This window comes from Varanus komodoensis, unplaced genomic scaffold (assembly GCF_004798865.1).
Source record: "Varanus komodoensis strain SLA01 unplaced genomic scaffold, ASM479886v1 scaffold13_1, whole genome shotgun sequence".
Lineage (NCBI taxonomy): Eukaryota > Metazoa > Chordata > Lepidosauria > Squamata > Varanidae > Varanus > Varanus komodoensis.
Window position 1 is genome coordinate 12,694,036 of NW_025335408.1, and position 16,143 is coordinate 12,710,178.

A 16,143-nucleotide genomic window follows, 5' to 3' on the forward strand; every position below is an offset into this window, starting at 1 on the left:
TTATATACTGCTGGTAGTGTGAAATGATTGCAATCCAGATCCTGTGCTCCGGTGTGGTTGTGTAGCTGGAATAGGACTGATGCAGGGTAGTGATTTTCTTCACCACAAATTTTCAGCTATGTCATATAATGCTAGCATAATGTTACTTAACACTAATTATGATTCTGTATCATAATTAGGAGTGCTCTGAAACTCTTGCAGGCATTTTATGCATTTCTGCTCTTGAAGTTGATACATGAACTTTCATGGAATAACTTGGGACAGTGATTAAGGGTGCATTCTTATGCATTTTCAGACAGAAAAGAATATTTCCTACAACTCACAGCATAGCTGGCTGGGGCATGCTGTGATTCTTCTTTATAGACATGATTAGGATTGCACCTAAAATGAATTGCTGTGGGTCAAAGTAAAGAAGACTAAGTAATGCTTTACAGGGCAATTTTATGCGTGTGTAGTCGGGAGTAAGTCTCACTGAATGCAAAGGAAGTTACTTCCAGGTAAGTGGTTGTTGTGCTCATGCACGACAGTGGTAAAGAACTAGAACCTTAGTTTAGATCCAGCCTGGACTAAGTTTATTTCTAGTGCTGCTTTTAATTGATTCTTAAGTTGTATTTTTTAATGTTCTGCCATTTTTGTTCTTACTGTTATTCCTCTCCATTAATCAATCAATCTCTCTCTCTCTCTCTCTCTCTCTCTCTCTCTCTCCTCCCTCCCACTTGCACCCTTTGAGGAAGTTGCCCTAGCAGTATTGGAAAGACAGTGCAGGATGTGCCCTCTCTGGATTAACACCCTAGTAGTTTGGGTGTTACTAATAGTGGTTGATGGAGATGCAATTAAGCAGACAAGTGCTCCATTATTCCCCCACAAACCTTTCGTGGTGCTTTGGAATGCACCCACAGAACAATGCCAGCAACGGTATAAGGTAGATTTAGATCTTGATGTTTTTGACATCATAGCAAATCCTGGTGAGACTTTGAATGGCCCTATAGTAACAATATATTATCACAATCAATTGGGCACCTATCCCTACATTGAAGACAATGGAGTCTCCATCAATGGAGGTATACCACAGAATGAAAGCCTGTTCAACCACCTCATCAAAGCTCGGTCTGATATTAACAATTCCATACCTATGAAGTCATTCCAAGGACTTGGAGTCATTGACTGGGAAGAATGGAGACCCCAGTGGATTAGGAACTGGGGCACAAAAGATATTTACAGAAACAAGTCTATTCAACTTGTACAGATGAAGAATTCTCAGTGGCCTGAAAGCAAGATCAAGGATACTGCTAAGGATGAATTTGAAAGAAGTGGGAAGAATTTTATGAATGAGACCCTTTTCCTAGCCAAAGAAATGAGATCAGATGGATACTGGGGTTACTATCTCTATCCAGACTGCTACAATTATGATTACAAGAATAATCCAACAAGATACACAGGCAAATGTCCACTTATTGAAATTAAACGGAATGATGAACTGCTTTGGCTTTGGCAACAAAGCTCTGCTCTTTATCCATCCATATATTTGGATGCCATTCTGCAGTCAAGCCCAAATGCTCTGAAATTTGTACACTATCGCGTTAAAGAGGCAATGCGCATTGCTTCCATTGCTAGGACAGACTACGCCTTGCCCGTTTATGTCTATGGCAGGCCATTTTATTCCTGGACATTACAGGAATTGACAGAGGTAAGGGGGTTGCATGCATTAGAAATTAGTACTTTCTTGGTATCAGTACTCTTAATGATTGCCTTATATATGTAGCAGCTTGCATGGATGAGTACTATAATGTTTGCCAACTGAAGTGATGGAAGGTCTCAGTTGAGTTTCTGTCAGTAGGAGTTGCTCTCAAACCAGAAATCTGTGCTAGGGACACTAAACTGCAGTCTTCTCTGAGCTGTGAATGTATCCTGGTTGCATGCAGGGTGAGAACTGCAATCAGGCAGTGTGAGGTGCCCATCTTGTGTGGTGGATTTTAGAGAGGAGCAACAACAGATATTGTTGTATGCCACATCACCAGCTTTGCAGAGAGATCCAGCTGCTAATTCAGCCAGCTTTGGTATATGCAATGGGAAGGGAGCTTTCTGGTTCTTCATTACAGGCACAAAATGTCTCTGGCTGGCATCACACAGGGTTAGATGCTAATGTGATACATTGGATTCATGAAAGACCCCTCTCCATTTTCTCAAGTGACTCTCCCCTTCCTCAGATGGTCATTTGCTGCAAGTACCTGTACTTTTTCTTCTCTAGGTAAGCAAAAAACTGGGGGGCATAGGTGGGCCAGAAAGTGTGATTTCACCACCTCAGTGAGAACTAGGCAGTAACAACTACATCCAGATAAACACAGAGTACAATGTAGGTACGTTTATTTTGTTAGATCAAGCAAATATTGCAGTAGGCTGAGGTCACATACTGAATTTCATAGGCTAGAATGAAATTGTGAGACACTAGATGAAACTAATAACAAATAAATAAACAATCTTACTCATTAAGCATAGTACTGAAACCAAGCAATAATAAGCACTGGGGCCCCCAATGGTTTTGGACCAGTGTGCGCATTTGGAACTTTGAGAGAGGAGCACTCTGGGGGACATGCCTTGCCCAGTCACCAAAATGGCTGGTTGCAACTTCCCAGAAAGTAAATGAATGAGGACAAAACAAAAGTAACTTGCCCAGGAACCAAAATGCAAGGAGTCTTTCACATCACAAAAACATGTTTTTGAATGCTCAGTTTTCTGCTCCAAAAGCCATTTCACAAAAGATAAATGGATGAGGCACAGAGAAAAATAACTTGGTCAAAAATGTGAGTGCAGGACAGAGATGTGTTCTGAGATTCAAGGTTGAATCACATGTTTGGCCATGAAGAAACACTAAAAAAGAATTAGGATGTATAAGGTGCTTGGTGGACATCAAAGAATGTTAGGCATCAAAATGAGAACACCTGAAGCATTAACATACTATGCAACAGAATATAAAATAAAATGAACTCATCTATTAACTAGTACAAAAGAATAAGACTATGTCTTAAAATTCCCCATGGAGCTGACTGAAAATAATCAACGCATTCAGGATTCCTGTCTTCTGTATTTATGGGGCAAATATGTGCATATGCATAAATGTGAGATTATGGAATCACAGTGATTCTACCAGGGCATTTCTGGTGGGTAAAAACCTCGATTTTAGCTCCATACTCAGAAAGCACAACCCTTTCCACTAGCTTTGATTTGGTACTAGCAGGTTTTCTGCGTAGGGCACTTTGAGTACAGTGGATGGTTCGCCTTGCAGCAAAGTGTTCACAACGCCTGCAGTCCAACCCGATCTAGGCCTAAAAACTGCCATGGTTGCTTTAACTGGAGGCAGTCATTCATGTAGTTGTTGTTGTTGTTGTCCTGTGAATTCTTGGTATGAAAAAGGCATTGTTGCCTGTGGTCTCTCTACAGCTCTGGCAAACAGCCTTGGGAGGGTGTGTTTTGTGGCAGTGCCTCACAAACCTCCAAAGCCTGTTTCCCCAGAAGTGACTAAAACAAGAGTGAAACAAATATCTCTGTGCAGCATGGACTGCTATCCCGGCTCTTTGTTTGCTCTACAAGATGCTTTATTATGTGATGCATATTCATATCTCATTTCACAGGAGGACTTGGTCAGCACAATTGGTGAGAGTGCCGCAATGGGGGTAGCAGGAGTTGTCCTTTGGGGAAGCATGCAGTATGCCAGTACTAAAGTAAGTCTGGATTAATAACAAATCCTTGAATGAAACTTTCGTTGAATTCTTCAGAGTTCATACATACTTGCAAATTTTCATTTTTTGAAAACCTCTATAGCTTCATGGGATCTGCCCATTGGACGAAGATGGATCAGGATTTTCCTCTGAGGATTATTCATACCATCATCTTATGACAATCCCCAGGGTTGGAAAGAATATTTAGAAAATTTATGCAATTCTTAAAGGTGTTGCAGTATTGATGTCTTGCCAAGAAAACAAGGTTTTGCCTACATCGTAAGTGGAAAAATGAAAGAAAGCTGGTTAGCTAAAGCAGGACATCACCTGATGGCTCTGTGAAGGTGTGGTTAGATATACATTACCTTCAGTCCTGGAAACAAGTTGGGAAACTTCTAAGCCTCCCATGTCTGCTTTGGACTGCATCTAATTAAAATCTAATTAAATCAATCTAATTAAATCATAGTTTTAACTGGATTTGTCCCGAAATGGCAGGGCCTCTGGGTCCTGTTGCATTATGGAACTGGGAGCACAGCATGATCTAACCAATGCCGTGTGAGCATCTGTAGGTTTGCAGTTGTCCCTACTGTATAATTGCTTGGTTCCTCTCAAAATTTTCATGTTTTGCTAGAATTTTAGAAACCTCCTTTGGTAGACTTGGTAGAGGACTACTTCCTATATTCTCTTATCTCTACCCTTTCAAATATACTGAGAAATAAAAACAAAGGAGAAGCTAAGTGGACTCCCAAGAACTGCTGCAACAATTGGATATCAGGCTGGGCACTGGAGACTTTATGAAGTACAATGCATTCAAAGCTTTGGCTACCACTCCTTGTGGCTGGTCAGATCGGTAAAAGGCAACTTCCATGTAGACACCAAAGAACCAATTGTGATTCAAACTGGTTTGAGCAACGCAGGTAATATTAGTGGGCATATGGAGCAGCTGCTAGATGTTTTGGGTTCTTGGTGAAACCATACCACCAACAGGCTGGGCAGCTTGAATAGGCCTTCTGCATAGTAGTATCCACCTTATGGAAAGCCCTACCTCTTGGTCATTGGGAAGCAGAACTATGGCACAGGTGAGGTGCCTTTTAAAGGTCCGTATCTTGACCCAAGCCTTCCCTGAATTACTATGCTGTTCATTGCATTTGTTTACCATTGGTTTTACACATTGTAAACATTTTAAAAATATCTTATCATTATTATGATGCATTTTAAAGCTGTTTAGAAATGCCTCTAGATATGGCAAACTGTCATGAGCTAGATTTTCCCCTTTAACACTTTCAAAACAACAGAGCGTCTTTCAGAAAAAGCTCTTTAATCTCCAGTGCACTTCCAGCAAGCACACACAACCAAGAATGAGTCTCTGAGCATGCACAGAGCAGTTTGTTGAACCCAATCTAGCAACTATTTCTAAGAAGTCTCCTTTTGAGTACCTTTGGCTCCCCTTCCTCTGGCATGGTCCTTTTGGAGATAGGCAAGCTTCTTTGACCATTGCTCCTCTAGTTGATTGTCCTGTCTCTCCCAGTGTCACATCACAGGGCCAAGAGTTGCATCAGGCTCAGCTGGCTGTAAGAGTTCTTCTCCCATAGCCCCTCACTGCAGCTGTAAATTCTGACCATTCTCAATGTTCTCCAGAACACCTGGGCAGGGTGCCTTTGCGATAAGCCCCTCTATTTCTTCCATTTTAATTTCCAAGAATTCTGGTTCCCAGGGCCCCTCTTCATCTGATGAGTCCAAATCCACCTGACCTTGGAACACGTGCCAAGAATAACTGTCCCTTTCATTCCCAGGAATAAACCATATATAAATTGATTAACACTTCTTCAATCCTCATCTGGCTGTAGTATCAGGCTGTACTGCAAACAGGCTGATTCTGCCAACCAGGTTGTTACCAAAGACATTCTACCTAGACTTGTGAGGATGTAGTCCTTGGCCAGTCCTTGGAAAAATGTAGGAACCATAGAAACAAGAAGTAACTAACTGAGCCATCTTACAGCATATTTAGGAATAAGTGTTTGTTGTAAATAACCCTCATTAAAATAGTTCTGGAGTGGCTGTACAAAATAAACTAGGGAAAGTAAAGTAAATAAGCATCATATCAACTTAGTTGCTGAGTTATGATGGCTGAGAATGGAGTGGCTGAGAAACAAGACCAACTTTGTTCCTAAAGTTTGTAGAAGTAGAAAAAAATTATTATGAAGAACTTGCCTAAGGGCCTTTCCATGCAACTCATTATGCTGAATTTGAAAAACATCCAATATGACAAACCAGGTGGCTTGACTGCTGAGCTGATAGGGAAAGCTGGCCTCTGCAAAGACAGATCTGGGAATTACAGTCTAGAAACATGTGACACTACTAAAAAATATGTTGGGTGCAATTCTGGACTGAAAAAATTCAAAGCCAAATTCTAATATGTCATTAATGTCTAAGGATGCAATCCTATGCATGTTTAGGCAGAACAAAATCCTACAACTGCTGGCTGGGGAATGCTGAGAGATTACGTCCGTTTTCTATCTAAACATGCTTAAGATTGCACGCTAAAAGATGCATTTTAATTCAGATTCACACTTTGTTCACAGGTGTCCCTGGTTATAAAATGTAAGCTCTAAATGTGTGTTGTCATTTTCTGCTTTTGTCAAATTTTGTGTAGCATGCAATGAAAAAGAAAGGATCTCCTTTCCTTTGAGAAAATAAGGGAGGCAACTTCCTGTTGGAATTATTGGAAGTTGCACACAAGTCCCTTCCCCTTTCTTACCCCTTCTTGTCCATAAATGACACACTAGTTCTCCACACCATGAGATCTAGCAAGAGAAACAAGGTTCCTGACATTACAAAGATAGTCAGGGTGGCAGCCTAATTAATTTTTGGATCCTTCAGAGAAGGATACATGCTAGTTATTTACAGCAACTACTTAAACTTTGGTAATTCAGTAGCATAAATAAACATTATAAAACAATGACATCAGTGCACCTGAGCATTAGTCCTATTGAACACAATTGGAATGACTTCCAGGAAGATTTCCACAGGATTGCACTGAAAGTAATCTCTCATTGTCTTTGTTTTCCTTTAGGACAACTGTGTGGCTGTGAAAAAATATGTAGAGGGTCCACTGGGGCATTATATTGTTAATGTGACTTATGCAGCCAAACTGTGCAGCAAAGCCCTCTGTCAGAAGAATGGAAGGTGTATTCGTAAAAACAGTGATTCGTATGACTTTCTCCACTTGCCTTCTGATAGTTTTAAGATTTTAATTGACCAATCTCAGGCAGACAAAAAAGTCACTGTGCAAGGAAGTCTGAAGCAGGAAGATGTACAGGCCATGAACGACAAATTCCATTGTCAGTGCTATCAGGGCTGGGAAGGACTATCGTGTGAAACATCCTCTTCCACAAACTAGTCTCCACCGTGCCATTACCAAACTGATTTTCTGATAAGGCTCACCCATCAGATTATAGTTTTAAAAAAGTTTGATGGAGTTAATCAACAGACACAGGTTTTTTTATTAATAAATTACCAATATAAAGTAATTACACAATAGCTCAAGTACGTGAATCAGTCTTCTCATGCTAAAATCAACAAATATTCCAGACATTTGTCAGAACTGTGGAATAATCCTGACTGACTGTTGCATCAGGTCTAAATGGAGCTAATCTACTCAGATGTGTGTGGGAATTTGACACAGGCTGCAGCTGTCTACAGGATATTTAAATTCTCCAAAGGTACGAAGCATTCTTTTATAACTTTACTACGCACAAAGCTTCCATGCAAGGTTGACATGTTTGTTGCTGGGCTGGATTACTTATAGTTCATCTGTAAACAGGTGGCTTGAAACTGTTCTACACAGGTAGATAATTGTCTGGTACCCCATGGTGGAAAAGATGACTTTCATCCCAGGCTGTTTTAGACTGGTTTGTGTGTCACTTTAGGATGCCATTCAAATTGGCGCTTGCTAGCATGGGCTTTGAGCCGGACTTATCCATGCTCAGAGTGTACCCAATGAAATCAGTGATTAAGTTATTCGTGACTAACTTACCCTTCAATGGATTCTAAGCATAACTCAATCTGGATCTGACCCATGACTTCTGAAACCAATCTAATTTCTTTAATAAATGTTATGATTTAAAAAAACAATATCAATCATATTGATAGTAGAATAATAATAATAATAAATTATAATACTATTTCTTTTAATTATATTGCTTTCTTTCAATAACACAATCTTTTCTTTTAATTGATTTTTGCATTATTTCTTTTATTTCTTTTAATAATATACGAGGCATTTGTTTTGCACTCATCATTCCCTACTCAAAGTTGTTTATGCATTCTTTAGATGAAGTTGTGACCCTCCAGTTTGGCTTCTATCTCTAATAGGCATTTTAGGTGAGAGTTTTTTTTTTTTTTTTTAGAACGGGGAAAATAAAATGTTAAAATGTGAAAGCAATAGGAAGCATTTGCACTATTCTGCTATACCACACTGCCACCTAGAGGTTATATAGTAGAAAGAAAGGAATTGCTCCTCAGCTAGGGCTCAGATCCCAATTGTGCAATGAAACTGAAAGCAGATACAACAAATTAACAGCGTTATGTTGAAACACTGGCAATCTTTCAAAAGCTTTATTTTTACCTGGTGTTTACTCTGAAGACAATAGCCCTTATCATTATGAGGGAGATGGTCAAGGACACTGCATGTTTTTCTTTGTATTACTCATGTCTCCATTGTGCTCCTTGGCAACCTACACTACCTGAATGGAAAAAGTCCTATGGGAGGGTAACTAATTGATATTTTCTGGGTTATGATGGAGGTACAGGGAGCTAGAAAGGCTCCAGACCACTGGAGAGATGACAATATAATGAAAGGGTGCCTTATAACCAAGGCAAACATGAGAACCCCAAACCACACGCATGAGAATTTCACCCACATATTCTCCTCTGAAAAAAGATTTTTCAAAGTTGTTTATTTCTGAGCAAACTGAATCAGAACAGTCAGGAAAAGGTGGAATTTCTAGCCCAGCACTAGTATATGGCCTGCTTTGGGAAGAAATATAGTCACTCCCACAATTGGTTACATGCTTTGCACTTGGGAAAAATGGGAGAGGAGGATACTCATTTAATGTAAGTGAATGGAAGTTGTTTGAATGAAAAACGTAAGTAAATGGAAGATGTTTGAGTCTATTTGATTTGCTAGGAAAGAAAGGGCTAAAATGATGAATGGGTATGAAGCTTCTTTCCATTGCCTCATTCAAAGTCATTGTGGTGGGTTATGGCTGGCAGCGGAGGTCCCCTTGGCAATTGCCTCCTAAGCAGTCATTAAATGCTATGGTTACATTCATCCCACTGGACATCCCTAAACGATCTGAGCAATCTGGATTGCCAAGTTTGCCGTTGACATATAGGATTACTGAAGTCAGAGACACCGAGAGACACAAAAGAAAGAAGATATGATATGAAGGATATGTTGATTGTGTAATATCATTTCTTTCCTCTCACAACTCCATGGGGCCACGGGGGGATGGGTGTCATACTTTACATATAGTAGCCCTCTGTTTGAAGGGCTGACAGAGAAAAATCCTGTATTTGAAGAACTGTCAAGTCTGAGTCCAGTTTAAAAACAAAGAACCATCAGAAAGCAAAGCAGTTAACTCCAAGACACTAGTAATTTGCCTGGTTACAGTATGAAATGTATATGTTATTGAAATGATTATTTTGAAATTTGTATCTGTACATATGAATCAGAACATGGAAATTTTATGCAAATTAGTGGTTTCATCCTATTTTTTAATTCTCTCTGTTTTGGGGGTACATACATGGCCATGTAATGGTCACAGTACATAATTCAAGCAAATTTTCCATATATTCTGTCCGAACACTGACCTTTTCCTGTAGGCTTGAACAATGGAAAAGAGGAGCTTTCTGGTTCCATCCCAGAAGAAAGAAGCATAATTCCCATCAATCCATATAGGTCAACCTGTGCCTTGGCTGGTTTATTCCACAAAGTGGTTCATTTTCTACTCTGTAATTAAAATTTAAAAATTCACTACCACTAGCTAATACATAGGCTAATACACTGTACTTGAGTTAGACAAATTCCGATTGAATGTCTATTAGTGTCTGGTAGGTATGATGATAACTGAATGGGATGTTGATATAGAAGAATACCTCTTCCAACCACCGGGGACATAGAATATGTCTGCAGACATGGAAGAAAGGATAACCACCAACTTCATGCTTTTCTTATGAGCTTCTAGATACTTCTGGCTGGCTATGTAGAGAAATAACATGGTAAACCATGCCTTGGCCCAACCTAGGACTTTTTATGGTCTCATGAATTTAGCCAATTGTGCCTTAGTCAATTATGATGATAATGGTTCCCCATTAACTAGTTCTTATGTGCATTTTCTCATGTTCTCTGGCCTTGGTCCCTTAGGAACATAGAAACAGAGTGAGTCAGAAGGGGCCTCCTGGGTCATCTCGTCTGAGCCCTGGCTCCAGCCAGCTCCGCTCATGACATGCTTACCATGTCCATGCCTACCCTATCCTTAAACACCCTCACGGATGGGGCTTCAACCACCTCCCACCGCCGATTCCATACCCTAGGGGTCCTAACCATCAGGAAGTACTTCCTGGCATCCACCCTAAATCTTGGTTCCCTGAGCTTTGCTCCATTGGAATGTGTCCTGCCCTCCACTGCAGGGGAAAAAAGGTCATGACCCACCTCTGCGTGGCACCCCCTCACATACCTGTCTGTTGCTAACAGGTCCCCTCTGAGTATCCTCCTCTCTAGGCTGAAAAGACCCAGCTCCCTCAGTCTCTCCTCATATGGCTTACCCTGCAACCAGCCACCAACCTAGTGGCCCTTTGCTGTACTGATTCCAACCTTCTTGGCCTCAAAAGAAGGGGTTCCAAGGTGGAGGAGCCATTATCCATTTGATCATTGTCTGTGAACTTGGATCTTCCAGGTCAGAGATTTGACTAGAATCTTTGGGGTCAGAGGATAACACTTGATAAAGTCTCATGCTGGATGGCCTAGCAGCTGCTGAATGAAACAATGGCCTAGTATGAGATGGACAGTTCTTCAGAGAGTCTGGAGCTAATACCAGTCCCAGAAGGCTAATACCAGCCTTCATAACGTCAGACCATCTCTTCCTGTTGCTAAGACAACAGCTCTTCCTGAGTGAGTTCCAGCCAGCACAAATCTGTCCAAAGTCCTGCCTTGCCAGAAGTGCCCCTGCCTTGCTTTCCTAGCGAATGTTGCTGGTTCAGATTGGCTTCCCCAGGAATCATGAGCCGAACATCCATGAAAAAGAAACTAAAGTGGTTTGCTTTCTACCCTGTGAGGTTTGGAACTGGTGACATTTCTTCTCTTGTAACCAATTCAAAAAACAGAGCTGTAAGCTGGCAAGAGCTGCATAGTGTCTTCAAGATTTTCTGCTACATAAGAGTGACTGAACTGAGATTCTGGCATGAAAGTAGTCCAAAGCAATTCATTGATTTTAACATTATGGCCAGTATTGCTCCATTAAGCATCACATGGAACAACCATGCCTAATTTATCCCACTGATCTCTTTAAAATAATGACACATGTGAGGCAAGGTAAAAACATGGTTGTATAAAGAAAATACTTTGACTTGCAGTATTATACTCCAACCTTCCCCAACATGGTAACCTCCAGATATTTTGAAGTACAACTCACATAAGTCCCTGCCAGTATAACTAATCAAGGGTGTTGAGTTTGGTAATCTGTCAGCATCTAAAGCGTATCCGGTTGGGGATGTGCATTTAAGTATGGATTTACTTCTGAGGAGACATGGCTAGAAATGGGTTATGTGTGTCTGTCTTATAATAGAAAGGTAATGAATATTTTAAGGCAGTAATGGATAGTTTAAGCCAAGGCATTTAAGTGGGACTGACTTCAGTTAAATAGAGATTTAGTGAAAGCCTCCAGTTTTACTCTGTGCCCTGAGTCACCCCTGTAATGACATGTTTTGCGGAAAGCAAACAGAAAAAGTTTTCACATTCAAGTTCTCTCCTGCATGGGACAGCTGGCATGACTGATGGCAAATCGAAAGGTAATCACAATTTTATTTTTCATTTAAAAGGTTAAATGCATTTGTTTGTCTGAGAACTAAATTGGAAGTGTTGGTTTTTATGGTTTTTATTTTATCTAATGTGGCTTCAGTCATGGTTTTTTTAATTAGTGTTTTGCTAGCTTATTCAAATTAATTCTTTACTTAAAGACCAGTCTCAATGATCAATTCCAATGATGATGCAAAATTAACAGTTCCTTTGAATTTTGGCACAAAAAGACATGTGATTCACTTCAGGGGTTATGGTGTTGGATCCTAATGGCATCCCAACAAAATCGCAAAATAATCTTCAGTGCTATGTACATTATGCAGTTATGTGTTACCTTCCCTGAACAAGACAGAGTCAGACATATTATTACACCAAAAGCCACTTAAACCAGCATCTTTGGAAAGTCACAGCTGAGAATTATTGATTTTTTTAAAAAAAATCTGCCTTATGAATTGTGTAATGCCAAAGTTTGGTGCTTCAATAACAGAAAGTATACTTTAAAAAAAACACCTCTTGTAATGTATGATTAGAATATAATCATAGGATCTACAACAAAATGTTGTAGCACATTGTCACCCCTAACGGGAGTGCTCCTGCTCATGGTTCTGTCCAATTATTCCCTCTAAGCAGTCATTTCATTCCCCCATTCATTATTCCATTTATCTTTTCCCACTTGGCCCTCCATATTCTGTGGCTATGGGATTTTTAATTTTAATGTTAATATTTTTGGTCCTCTTAAGGATTTATTTTAACTGAAATTCAGCAAATTTTGGGTTTCTCCCAAACTTGCTGTTGCCTTTATTTCCGTTCCCTTGTTTGGGCCACAGTGTTGTGGACACTTGGGAACTGTATTTAAGGTCATTATGACATTTAAGCTGCCAAGGGTATTGCTGTCCCATGTTGCATGTGTTCCATCTGTTTAGATGTAGTATAAAGAAACATCAGGTAAAAATACAGAAGTCATATACTGTAGTAATACAAATGAAACAAAATTTAATTTGGAACATATATTCAAATTGCTACAAATACCTTGTAATATTTCTTCCTCGACAGTGCAGATTATCAGTGAACTCCCACTAACTAAACTGTGGACAGCTGAATTTCTGATTTTTGCATTCACGGTGAGACATCAATGTTAGTATTTGCACTGTTAATGGCCTGCTCCTGCAATGATGTTAGTAACACCTCAGGTAATATTTCATTCATCAATTAGCTATAATAATCTAATGGCTTACAGGACCGGAAGGCTGTTCAGACATTTTATTTATCACGCATGCACACACATGTGATGGAAAGTCCTTTCTCTGTGCCCCAGCTATGGTGGAGTTGTTGTTAATGGCATCACCTAGTCTCTGTGCTGCACCTAAATTGTTGAATCTTCTCCTCTGAGAAGTGAAGTAGACCACCCTCTGAAACTGTGTTTCACTCTGTGGCAAAGACCTTCCTGGCATTTGTTTCATCAGGTGGGAAAGAGGCAGCTGATGCTTTCACTTTCACATCTGTCTATTTTTAATATAATTATTGCTTTGTATTTATGATTGGTTTTAAGTGTTGTGGCCATCTTGATTGATGTGTAAATATGGTGTGTGTGTGTGTGTGTGTGTGTGTGTGAGAGAGAGAGAGAGAGAGAGAGAGATGGTTACATAGCAGTCCTATATTTATTTATTTATACCACCCAATAGTCAAAGGCTCTCTGGGTGATTTACAAAGTTTATACACATGCACACACACAAGAGAGTGACAAAAAAAGGAAGGAAAGGGACAATAGGACAATAACACACACACACACACACACACACACATGTTTATATAGGTAATGTCAGGTTTTCCTGGAATTAAGTCCAGTTGAAGACACTTCCAAGCAATTGGAACTTATTTCCAATAACATATGCATTCAGGATGTTCCAGATGTAAAAATGTATGAATTGAGCAGAATGTGTGTGTGTGTGTGTGTGGGCAGGCGGGGGGAGGAAAATTAGAAACTTAAGTAGAAAATTTTGAAAACCATAGCAAAAGACAATGACTAGAATTTATATACAAGTTATACATAATGCCCTAAATAATTCTGCCATTGCTCTGTTTTTCTCATTAGCGTTGCTTGTGCATCTTAGCCAATTTAGCTGGAAGTTAATCTTGGCAATTACCTGCTTTTACTATACAAGCATGTGAGTGTAATGCAGAACCTTTCCGCTTCAAGGAAATTCACTTTAGGATTCCAGCTTACAAACAGCTGATCAGTGGAATATTTTTTGATACAGTTTGTATGGAGCAACATTTTGAAGGGTAGCCAGTAAATAACCAAGGATGGTGTTTCAGAGTTGGATGATGATACGACAAAGACAGAACATATGATGTATATATTCTATTTTCTGGGGAGAAGAAAATTATTCTTGCCATCTTAAGAAAATAGATTTGCATGTATCCCCTCATATTTCACACAGGATTATTCATTCTGGAATAGTATGCCTGCAAATTATGATATGATTCATAAAGGTACCAAATTATCCAGAAGTAATGACATGTTAAAAACCATTTCTCTAACATTAAAATGGCGTGTATTAGTGCATACTTTTTAAAAATGAAATGGGCACTAGTTTCTCCTGATTGGTCATATTTGCTATCCTATATGGTCCCTGTTACTCACACTTTGTCCCCATAAGTCTTGGTTAAAACTATGCCTGAATTGGAATGAATTCCACAGGACACACAGTAGCCTCTTATCTAGAACAGAATCAGACCTGAAATGAACAGAACTCTGCAGTGAGGAAACTGTAGAAGGGTAACTCTGCTGTAGGAAACAGTTTCCCCAGTCCAACTTTTCTCCTAAATTCTCCCATCATGTATGTTCCTGAAGGGCTTATCCTTTTAACACAGTTAAACGTGTGCAGGAATGCTTATAGATGTTCCCATCAAGCACAGTAACAAAAATGGACAGCAGCTGAACATCTACAGAAAAATACATACTTGTACCAAGTGAGTGGAATTTTCCTCCGGCACCTCATTTTCTTTCACTTGCTTTATTAAATTGTCCTCCAAAGAGAAGGGAGTAATTGCAGCAGATTTGTTAAAAAAATCTTGCTGTACCATACAACTTTATTTTTAACCCTGAAGTACTAGGAAAAAGCAAAGATGCTTTGTTCAAAATATGAGTCACTGCTTTAAAAGGGCCCTCATGCTGTTTTTCTTTTTCTTTTGAGGGGGGCGGGAAGGAAGAATCAGAGATTCGACTGAGAAAGTAGATTAATCTCATTAGTCAGAGATTAATGCTGCAACCTGATGTACACTATATCACATGTGTACTCCATTGATTTCTATGGGATCTGTACCCAACCAATGAATCAGTGGAATCAATCTGTGAAACAAAGTTGGTGGCAGTGGAGGATTTCATGAAATTATATCTGCTCAAATTACTGCATTGTTTTCATACATTTTTGGTAAAGCCATCGCTTTCCCATAGCTCTGGTTTGTTGGAAACAATCATTGGGTGAGACAACTGATATAGGTACATCCCATGGCAATGTTAAGATGACATTGGCAGAAGGAGTAACTGCATCAGTCACTTTGGGCTTGTTCCACATCTTTAGATCATGAGAATTAAAAAAACAAACAAACATTCTTTTCCTCCCCAATTATAAAAAGCCAGTTCTCCAATGGGTCATAAAACAATTCCCATGTGCTGAGCAATTTGTCCACTGACAGAACGGCATTCATTTTTAGCTTGTATATCAGAGGAGTGCTTGTGAAAAGGCTGTACCTTAAACTGATTAGAAACCTTGTCATTGCTTCTTTGAGTGTTGCTTGTATTAAGAACAGTATTCTAAACCTTCAAACAAGACATTTGCCAAACATTCTGTCTGTATGAAATCCAATACAGTCTCCCTGTAGCCACAGCCAGAACACATTTCTTTTTACGTTACAGGAAAAAGTCATTTCCTGTCAATCTGTGCCAGGTTCAGAAAGTGGGAGTGTTTGCAAATACAGGTTCTGCTAAAAATACATTGGAAATGATAGTTTTGCACACAGAGAATGAAGGTCTGGAAACAATCTGGGCTTTTGAAACAAAGGCTCCCCTCCTGCATCTTCTGCAAGGCACAATCCAGGTAAGAAGATCCATGTGTGGAAAGAAGCATCTGCGTACAAATCACTTTTACTGGATCAGGATCTGTGAATGGAAACAGAATGCTCCTATCCAAAGGTATCTGAATGCAGGTAGTGCCCATCCACACTGCATTAGCGTCAGCAGGACTGGCCTTGGCTGCATAATCCCTCCATATCCCAGTGCAGCTCATTATTCAGATGCATGCGGGTGGATCAGCATGAGGGCCTTGGTGCTGTGACATCATTTGATCA

At 39.8% G+C, this 16,143-nt stretch overlaps 1 protein-coding gene across 1 annotated transcript; it reads left to right on the forward strand.

Annotated features, from left to right (window-relative positions):
* The first annotated feature begins 766 nt into the window (after positions 1 to 766).
* On the forward strand, positions 767 to 7,116 carry LOC123019894 (hyaluronidase-like). The gene is made up of 3 exons (XM_044423059.1): positions 767 to 1,687; positions 3,630 to 3,719; positions 6,790 to 7,116. The coding sequence occupies exons 1-3, from the start codon at positions 767 to 769 to the stop codon at positions 7,114 to 7,116; spliced, it is 1,338 nt and encodes a 445-aa protein (XP_044278994.1).
* The last annotated feature ends 9,027 nt before the right edge of the window (positions 7,117 to 16,143 follow it).